The 11209-nt window shown below is 37.9% G+C and overlaps 1 protein-coding gene across 1 annotated transcript; it reads right to left on the reverse strand.

Annotated features, from left to right (window-relative positions):
• Positions 1-292: 292 nt before the first annotated feature.
• LOC117471734 (ephrin-B2a-like) lies at positions 293-7440 on the reverse strand. Its single transcript, XM_034116935.1, has 5 exons — positions 7209-7440; positions 6188-6471; positions 4348-4440; positions 1608-1754; positions 293-906 (listed from the first exon to the last, which is right to left on the reverse strand). Exons 1-5 carry the CDS (start codon positions 7340-7342, stop codon positions 536-538), a joined length of 1029 nt encoding a protein of 342 aa, XP_033972826.1. The 5' UTR covers positions 7343-7440; the 3' UTR covers positions 293-535.
• Between the last annotated feature and the right edge of the window lie 3769 nt (positions 7441-11209).

Raw genomic sequence — 11209 nt, forward strand, 5'->3', positions numbered from 1 at the left:
TATGAGAATGTTACTATATATATATATATATATATATATATATATATATATATATATATATATATTAATTGTCATTATTACCAATATATTGTTACCTTGTGTTTGGCCAAAGTGGAACTTAAATAAAGCAGTTTACATACTGATGAGTTGACTAAATGAAGATGCAATATCATTTATGATCTCTCTTTTTTGTGTGTAAAATCTGCCGTGTATATGTAGTAAGGTGAAAAGCACAATATTTCCCCCTGTAAAGATTACAATTTTACCTCAAAATTGTACAGTGGGCTATTAAGTTACATCCTACCTGTGGCGTTTGCTGGATGATGTGTAAGACGCAACACTTTGACTCTGATTGTCTCTCTTCACAAAAGAAAAAGTATGTGCAGTGCAGTAATGCTATCTGTATGTATGATCCCCATGTGACTTTTCTTCACACCTACTGTGCAACACAATTTAAATCTAAAGCAATAGAGATGCTTCGTGTCCCAGACAGTTTAGGAACATCAGTCAGAGTCTGGCATTAGAGCAGCAAACATTAGACCTTGTAGTACATGTTGGTGGGAGTCTGGGGCATGATCTCCTGAACTATGTACACAGGGGGCCCGTAGTCCCCACTCACACGCTCATAATGCCGACAGATCATGCTTTCAGATGCCCGCAGAGGGAAGACCACGTCGCTGGGGTCCGAGCCGTTGTTCTCGCTGCTGATGCTGTCCCGCTTAGCCACAGACAAAGTGTTGAGGGATACGGAGGCAGACTGATGGCTGTCTGGCACGCGGTCACGCTGACGGCTCCGGCGCCTCCAGAGCACCACCACCAAAATGATGATGACGAGAAGGAGGATAACACCTCCAAAGATGACCCACATTAGCAGTGGTGGCCCCGAGCTGGGCTCTGTTGGTCCTGCTGGGAGAGAAAGAGGAGACACTGAGGGTGAACTTGGGCAACCGGCACAACGATTTGAAAACATTTTCTCTCAGTTAATGCCCTGGGGAATCATGATCATAATGTGTTAACATGAAAAGCCTCAGGCAAAGCATCAGAGAATATGCTTTAATCCAGTGATAGTCGATTTATGGGGGCCATTTTCTCGGATTAACAATGCGAATAAATTATCTCACGATGTGAATCTTTTTTTTAACTTTTAACTTAAAGGTACTGCATGAAACCTATAATAAACAAAAAGAGCTTGTTTATAAAAAATTAAAAAAGTTCACATTCCCCCCAACAGATGTCCTCAAATCCTTAAACTCCCCTGCATCCATCTGACCTTCGCATGGCTGCTGCCTGTGACTGGCCTCCTGTCATTTTGCCCCAGGGCAGAGAACCATAAAGAGAACCATACAGTCTCCCTGTACAAATCGGAGTGTGGAAACAATAAGACTGTCCCTTATTGTCTAATGAAATAGCTAACAATGTTATATACTCTTATCTTACATACAAGTTCCTACTAACATCCCGAAATATACAATATCTGGGATGTTGTTTCAGTCAAACTTTGGAAAGCCAATTGATTTATTTGGCTAAAACTGCCAAAATATAATAATGGTATAATAATTGTAAAGCTCTTAAAGATCATTATGTTTTGAAATGTTACACACGTATACTTATTTTAAGGTAATATCTTTGTCTTGATTTCATACCATTTGTGCTTTTTATATCCTTGTCTTTTGCAGAGGGGTTCTTGGACTTTGGACGTGTGGGTGGGAATCTGGTGGGGGACTCCTGGAGGGTTGAAGGTGGATCTGAAGAGCCTGGAAAAGTGAGTTGGAAATAGAATCACATATAGCTTGTTGTGCCATTCATCACTTCTCCTAACTTTCCCCATATGGCGGTATGTAGGAAGGAATGTGTCATGTGAAAAATGTTTCTTTATAATGAAGTCTGTTGAATCATAATCTGTGATGGTGTCAGAGTCATAGAAGAGGTTGTTCTGCCTGGTTTTCTGATTATATTACTCTGAAAGGTCATTCAGGTAAAAATGCGTCAGTAACCTTATTGAACAAAATACATTTTTTGTTCTGAGTCACAAAACTCTTTGTTTCTTGCCTGGAAAAACTACCATTAACAAAAAGAAAATGCTTTCACTTTCTCCACCTACACATTTGTGTCTTCATATTCACTGGGGTTTTTCCAAAAGAAACTTTGGGAATCAAAACGTTGTTGAATAATATGTTCTGTAGCTCTATAGAAAATAAGATCAAATGACAGCCTAAAAAACATTTACCGAGCTAACCATGTCCAGTATTGTTTTATATTTCTCTATATTTCAGTTAAAAATCATACTTTTTTCTCCTCTACATGTTTCTGACAACTGTTACTAATTACCTTTTAAAAAATGATGATAAGCCTATAAAATACACATTGTTGGATTCAAACAGCTGTTTCCAGCTTTTTTGGCAAAACCCTTTCAAAAAGGGTTTATAGTTGGGCTCTTTGTCACTATTCAGATGTTGAGATTTAGAAGTTAAACCAAAAAGACATATACCCTTTCATACCATTCAAGGTCAAAAAAAGGAGAAGCAATTGAATATTTCACAAAAGAAAGCAATCAAAATCTGTGCAAAGTCTAAAAAAATAATTGATAAACACGATCAGCAACTTCAATTAAATGTATCATGTCAACAGGTTCCACACTATTGTATTAGGTTAGTTGAAAGCAATAGTATTAAGTTGAACCTATTACTATCAACTAACCTAATACAATTATGTGTTATCTGTTTACATAATACATTTATTTAAGTCAACGGATAAATAGTTTTGAGTGTAGGAATCTGTGTTTAAAAAGTTAAAATCAGCCCCCCCTCAACCCGCTCCAACATAAATGCTGCTTACACACTGAAGAATCGTTATTAGCAATAGAATATTAAAAAAAATGTTGATCATACTTCTGTAATTGTACAGAACTCATGCAGGATTCTTTGACTTCTAATTGAGAATTTTAAATTGCTTATTGCTACTTTTACTTAAGTGAAGTTCTGGATAATTCTAGAAAAACTATTTTGTAAGTCTCTCAAAAGACTCTTCTTTATAAGTACAATATGACATAAGTGGAGTTATATGGCGGAAAACATGATGCCTGCAGACAAGAGATACAAACAACACTTCACGTAAAAGAAGGACTGTAGGAATTCATTTGACATCATAGATTCAGATATTCTTGTATGTGCAAAGTGTCCACACTGAGCAGTTTCCCAAATGAAAAGTACCGCAGTAGACGCACATACTTTGGCCTCTCAGTGACCTGTTAAATAAAATAACATTTGAAATCCTCTCTCTTAATTCAGGATTAGATGTATATTTTATGAGGACAACACACATTAATCAACATTTCTGTATGTAGCACTAATTCAAAACTGGCTTTAATAAAATGTTTCCTCACATATCCTTTTTATTTAATGTACGCCACATCATATTTTCGGGTTTGAAAATGCACAACTCATAAATCCAAATCTAAACAGAAGGGTAGTGACATCAAATTAATCTAAACACAAGACCTTAAACTGCAGAAACTCTGTACAGATTAACAAAAGATTAAATCTAAATCTGAGTGATTAATTTTTCTGTTGCTGTTAAAAGGTTTATTTACATCAGTAGCAGACACAGCAAGAAAAAAGCCCCATATTTGCAGTAAGGATCAGTTAAGAAACACACTAAATGTTTATTTTCCCCCTCAAACCCTTGAATAATTTATTTGAATAATACTTCACATTTCTGAGGTCAAAGATTGGATGTTGGAGCTTTAAGAGATTCAGCTTTTAAAGTTTTTAGCAACACACAGAATTTGTTTAACTCTGATTTCGTGCAGCTAAATAAATTAAACCTCCTTAAGGTTTGTAATGACAGTTAAACAAATTAAAAAACGCTAGGTTTCTGTGTCCATAATATGTAACAGAGAGATTTAAACGCAGGGCATTTATAGTGACCTCAGTTAATATGTTCCATATCTGCTTTATTAAATGTTAATGTATGTTATAAGAGCACAAGAATGATACGGTCCACTGGCTATTCTGATGTTAATACAGGGGAAAGAAAGATTATTGAACGCCACAGTCTGAATGATTGCATGAGGGATAATACTGAAGCCTTAAGCTGCCAGCGCTTTGAATTAGGGATTTTGAGATAATTCACGCAATCTCTCTGTGAGAGAATGAATAGATCATCAAGACTATCTGACCACTTAATAACACCAGCGAGGTGGTAATACTATTTGCTTTAAACATAACCAGAATAAAACTATTGTCATCACTACTTTAACTTTGTTAGTCAGATAGCTGTGGTTCTTTTTTTATTTGCAGACACAGATGTACACACATGCTGGCACACACACACACACAAAGCACTTACTTTGGCCAACCCTCAGCACCAGCTTCATGGATTTGGTTTTACACACCCCTCCAATAGTGTTATCCAGTCCCTGCAGAGACCCTGCAGAGGTGGCTGACATACAGAGAGAGAGGAGAACATTAACGTTTTATTTTTCATGCAATCATCATAATTATAGATATTTAAGAAATGCGAGGTCCCATTATGATCTTTGCAGACATTTGAGCCAGTTGCCGAATGTTGCATCACAGGCAAGAGAATGCAGATGTTACTTGCAGTGTATAGATAATCACAAGCGTATAAACAACCAAACAACCGATCCTGTGCTAGGGCTGCACCAAATGTTAATTATTGATTGACTGTTTTATATATTGTCAGAAAATCCCAAGAGCCCAAAGAGAAGTCTTCATATTGTTTGCAGAGTCTGATCAACAGTCCTTAAAGTGGACCTATCATGCTATATTTGAATAATATAGTGTAGGACCATACCTATATAAGGCATATTTATACTTTTTTTTTCTTCAAAATACCAAACAGATCATGCATTTTAGCCATGCCTCATTTCGCTCAATTTGAAAAATGTTAGCTCTGTTTTTGCAAGGGCTGATTCTGTGAGAACAGCACCATCTACAGGCCTGGCATATGTACTACAGCGTCTCCAGCGCTTTCAAACGGCAATGGCCGTGGCTGTCTCCTCCTGATTGGTGGAGTTGGCCCAATAGCCTTAGCGCCACTGTCCTGACGTCAGGACAGTGTTCAAATCTGGATCAGTTTTTATCAGATCCGTTGCAGCCCCTTTTTTAGAGATTTGGGTATGGAGGAAAATAGAGAGGGTTGTGTTTTCTGACACTTGGTGAGTTCCCTGGAACACCGGGGACACATATTCATGTATAAAAGACGTACAAAAGTGCATTTTGCATGATAGGCCCCCTTTAAATAAAATATATTTGGTTTCACTTATGAGAAGCAAAAGCAGCAACTCCTCATATTTAAGAAGCTAGAACCAGAACAGATGCAGCATCTCCCAATGAAGTTAACTATGGACTGATTATCAAAATAGTTGCACATAAATATTCATGTTAAACTGACTAAACGTCTCGGCTGTAAATGCAAAATGTCTGCTTGACAAAGAGAATAAATGTGTTTTTTTTTTAAACAACATAGAAATGACCAAATAAATGCATATACAAAAACACACACACACTAAGAACTCTAGTTCACCCCGTCACATCCCCCCCCCACACACATACACACACACACACACACACACACACACACACACACACACACACACACACACACACACACACACACACACACACACACACACACACACACACACACACACACACACACACACACACACACACACACACACACACACACACACACACACACACACACATAGACTTGTTAGCAGCATTTAGGTCAGATAACAACATCTCACAGTCTACAAGCCACGTTGCCATGAAAGCTCCCATCAAATCTGCCTGATGCTGTAAAAGCCTTGTGTGATTTGGGGCATGTAAGCCCTTGGAATCACACTGGCCTGCCAGAGCGAAGTGTGCTGTCAGATCGTGGCGAGGAGGATGAGGCTACATGGTCAGACTTGCTCTCTATCTCATGCATCACTTGCCACTAAGATGCTGGTTTAACCGACAGCGGGCCAATAACGAGGCCACGTTTTTATGACTCTCACGCAAGCTGACAAACTGAGTTGGGGCCCATAGGAGGACGGCTTCCTTTTCTATTTCACCAGAAAAAAGAAACAGTTGTTAACATTGATTCAATTCCACCTGTAGGAACCAGCAGCTTGTGGCTCTGTGTTACTGATTTCTACGTGTTCACAGGAGGGACTCACAGGTGATGTAGTAGTCCTTCCCCTTCAGGAACTCCAGGCCCCACAGGTTGGGGCTGAACTCCTGAAACTTGAAGGTGAACTTTACATCCTGGTGGGGTTTGTCACAGTTCAGCAGGGGCGTGTCCGTCTTGTGGATGGTGCAGCTCTCTATCTGACTTCTGGAGACAAGGTACACTCGGTAGAACTCCTCGTTCCCCCCGGAGGAGGCATCTGCCCGGGGACACACGATATCCATCTTGTCCCCGATCTGAGGATACAGGACCAGACCCTGACCTGGAATAAATCTGTGTGAGAGACAAGTGGGTGAAAAGATGAAGTGTAAGAAAATGCTGAGTGAAGCATCTCTGTTGCATTCAACAACGTTTTTTTAATCAACTGCAACATAAGATAAGATATACTTTATGCTCAGACACTAAAGCCTTTGCATCAGATCAATTAATAAAGGAATAAAATATGGCCATCACAAGTTTAAAAAAAGAAGGTCCAAAGGGGACATATTCAAAGATTTTGTTGGAAGAACTGGCCAAAACCCCAAAAATATTACATTTAAAAGATGCACATTTAGTTGAATAATTGAGTGACAGAAAATGTATCTTCAACTATTTTGATAATTGATTAATCCTTAAGTCATTAAAAAAGATATACCAATAAATTACCTTATTGAAGCCTCAACATCGCATCTTTTTTTTATGTGACAGTAAAATGTATATTTATTGTTGAGTTTATTCAGTAAATTAGTTGAAGGCAACATCTTACACTGGATTTCAGGACATTGAGAACATTGACAAAATACACATGATGAAAATAAATGTTGATTGCAGCCCTATTGGCATTGATGTATCAATTAATTTAAACAATGAATCAAAAGGATTCTGTAATGAATGAACTAATAGTTTTAGCACTACAGCCATTCAAATGAAACGTCCAAACTGTGGTGTCGTGATTTACTCCATCAATGAGGTCCCACTATACGCCGACAAAGCAGCAGCAGAAAGTTGTGTGAAGCTGCTCCATCACTTACTTTGCATTGGAGCTGCTCCACTGGATGGACTCCAGAGTGACTGCCCGACATGAGCTAATGATGGCCAGCAGCGCCGCGGCACAGCAGCTCCATGCGAGTCTCCCCATCCCAGGATAACAGCGGCTCCGTATCATAAAGCAGAGTGGAAACGGGACAAAACGTGGTGACTCTGCATGTCTCCGGCGGCTCCAGGTGCGCACACAGGACGCATTCCTGAGTGAAATCCCACACAGCGGCGAGTCTTCCTCCTGCACTTGTATGAGATTTTCCACATTGTGCGCTATTGCCTATAAAATCATCCGTGTGACGAAATCCATGTATTGAGGACAGAGAGTGTGAGGAGTACTTCAGTCATCAGCTGACTGACCGGTCCGCCCATACACTGGCTGGTTGGCACAGTTTGTGTTCACATACAGATACTGAGCTAAATACCGAAGGCATGAGAGGCTGTATTTTATATGGTGTTCATTGTAGAGGAGGTTGGGTGTATTCTCTCAACGCCTTGTATAGTACATGATTGAAAGAAACATCTATTCACACTGTAAAACTATTTTACTCCAACTCCACTTTCCCAAAAACATTCTTTTTGTCACGTTTGAATATATCCATCTCTGTGAGCTGATAATTATGATAAAGGTTATTAAATGTATCTTGTTTTATCAAGTTTGTTTTCTATGTACTGTAAAGGCATTTCATTCAAATTAATCATATACCTAAGTTGCCTAAGATCTTATGATATATGGGAATAATTAGTGAGAAAAACTGTGATTTCTGTACAGAAAGTTATTTGTGTTTATTTGGATTCTATACTCTTGCTTGCATTAATGATGATTTCTCATGATCATTTAATCTGAGTTTAATTTAATAATACATGTTTTGTCTGTACATGGCTTGACCTGCAACATAAGTTGGGATATATGTCTGTGGTCTGCCCTGTTGATGTGGTGACAAACTGAAAAACGACTCAGAGATCACCTTAAATGAACCATACTGTGCCGAGCATGCACAGACCATAGGGGACACGTTTACTTCTTAACATTAAGTTAACTCCTTAATTAAAGAACAGTTTAAAAATCCTCCACTGAATCCTGAGCTCAATATTGAATTGTTATTCAATGGATGCATTTTAAAATAGTCTTTGGATGGATGTGTCAGTATGAGTGGATTTTCTTTAACATCCTGTATAGTCTGCATTTAGGGAGCCAAGGCTGTAATCCTCTCATTTTCAGAGACTCTGAACTAATGATAAAGTGGTTTAAAAGATTACATAGGGCTTCTGTCACAAGACTAACGCAGCACAAATAACGGCTGAACTGCAGAAATGTCTGCGACTCGGCTGGATGGGGGTTCAAAGTGCCGCCCACATCTTTCTTATTTATAATTTAATGGTCTATTTCTTGCTTTTGACATGGACTTCACAAGGGAAACTGGATGCAAAATTAATTTATGATGCAAACATAAAATTATACATATCAGAAAAGGAAAGAATTCAGATGTTTGTCTTTGATTTTATTTATTTATTTATGATTTTACTTGCATTCAGAAAAAGCAACAAGCATACTGTAAAATAAACACAATATGACAAAGGTGAATTATTAAGAACCAAGTCTCAGCATATTCTCTGGTTTGAAAATTAAATGTTTTTAAAGTTCAAACCATTATTGGGTTTGCTATGAGTTTATTTTCTTAGTTTATAATTGCTTACATATACAGTTATCTCTGGTGGAGCACATTTTTCACAAAAAGGTAAATTACACACAAAAGAAAGGGACAACGATCGATCACAATCTGAGTTAAAAGTGGCTATAACAATCCTCTTCAACTCTAAAAACAACATGTTTAATATCATATTGTGAATGCCATATTTCATAAATGCAAAGTACAAGATTTTTATGTTTAAAAAAACTTGTGGCAGTGATGTTACTGTCACGTGTTAATTGTTATGTTTTATCTCTGTCAACATGAGGATCTTCAAAAGAAGCACTTAATCTTTCATTTACATTCAACAGCAAGGATTTAAAGCACATGGTTGGGATTGTGTCAATGAGTGTGAGTTTACCCTCTTCCTCTCTTCATGAGCTCATGGCACACGTGTTTCACCATGCTGGCTGCTTTCAACTTCCTTAATTGGACCCCTTTTTATATTTTAAATGAGCAGAGTTATGCTGTAAACTTGAAATACACATTAAACAGAATAATAAAGGATGCAGGAAGAAGTCAATCTGCACATAAGTGAAAGTTAAATAAGTCCCTGTAACAAGTCACAAGTAACTGCTGTACCAACAGAATGTTTGTACTTTTTGATCTCTAATATGTGTTGCACCAAATAATAATCAAAGCTAAGAACTTAGTATCTCGACATCTTCAGAGATGGATATTCTAGTGAGTGTTGGTCCATGCGTTGTGCCTGTTTTTGCATCATTGAGTTGAATGACTTCTTACATACTCTCGGATGTTGCTCCTTCTGGTTAGTTTTAATGTGAGATCTCCCAGAGTGAAGCTAATGCTAACATGTTAGGTGTCTGGTAATAAACAACCCCTATCACGATTAGCATTAACCTCACCATGGGACTAGATTCTTCATCCACATGCTCTCCTCCCAGTGGGTGATCAGGCTGCTGAGGACGTCCTGCAGAGGGGGACAGAGGCACACTGATCACAGGTCATCTGTGTGGTTCATTCATAAGTACTCACTACACATGGCACCATCCAGAGATGAAATATGACTGACTGTACTTATGTAGAATGTTCAGGTACTTGTACTTTCTGCTACCTTTTACATGATAAAAAAACTGCATATAAGCTGCAACATTATTGATTTATACATTTAACCATCAATACATTTTTTTAAATAATATTAAAAATGTTCATCTAAAATTGACTCAGTGACCTAGTTACGTTTTAAAGTATAGGACTGTACTTGAAAGAGACTATTTCTTTAATTAAGTGAAATATCAGAGCACTCCTTCCATCTATGTCAATAAATGGACATTTTTGTGACTTTATGGCTATATATTGGCAACAGCAATATACTTTAGAGTGAATTAAAAGTAAGTAGGCTGTCATTTAATTAACTAAAACAATCTTTTTTATTTAGGATTAAGGATATTTTACATGTAGGATTGCAATTGCGACATTAATGAGGAAAACAAATCAGCACTAATTCTCCCACTACCCTCTCAATATTTAACCTAAAACAACTTCATTTTTTCAAGTTTGATAAGACATACTTTAAGTGTGACCATCCCCTGTCATTTAGACTGGTCCGTTTGTTTGGTAACTAGTTTGTGATCAGAAAACCAAAATACATTTTCTACATTTCTGTAAAATATGCTTGTGACCCTCTCAAGTGTCTGTGAGATGAAACACTTTAAATCAGGTACCTGGACGAGTCTTTAAAGACTGAAACAGTCCTGTTGTGAGGCTGCAAACTATCAGTAAAGTTTTTACTATTATCTCTCTTCAGAGACATTGTGAGGTATAACAGGATGTAACAGGTTATGTTGTTTGTGACTCTGGTTGAGTATCAAGATGCTTATCTGAGCTGAGAGAATGTAAGGAAATTGATTTTTTTCTGTGTGTGTGTGTGTGTGTGTGTGTGTGTGTGTGTGTGTGTTGTAATGGTAGTAAGGTAGTTACCGACCTGTCTTCACTTCCTCTTTTGGCAACTGGTGTCTCTCTCCTTCTCTGCTGGGCGCCTCTCTCTCTCTCTCTCTCTCTCTCTTCTGTTAACGCTCCACTAGTTTCCGTGTGTCTCTCTGTCTCCCGTTGAGCAGTAAGCTGAATGTGGGTTTGCACGTCTTTATACACTACGCAGGTGACTCATGTGAAATTCCCCATCCAACAGAATGACTATTAAAGTGAAAATCAAGAACACATTTCATTTATATGTAAATGCTTCCCACAGTATAGAAAATATTTTCATTTCTTGGATTCAAACAGGTTATTTACAGTAATATCAAAGGGGGATGGTAGTTTAATTGTATGATCTATTATTAAAT

Source organism: Trematomus bernacchii, unplaced genomic scaffold (genome assembly GCF_902827165.1).
Source record: "Trematomus bernacchii unplaced genomic scaffold, fTreBer1.1, whole genome shotgun sequence".
NCBI classification, from domain to species: Eukaryota; Metazoa; Chordata; class Actinopteri; order Perciformes; family Nototheniidae; genus Trematomus; species Trematomus bernacchii.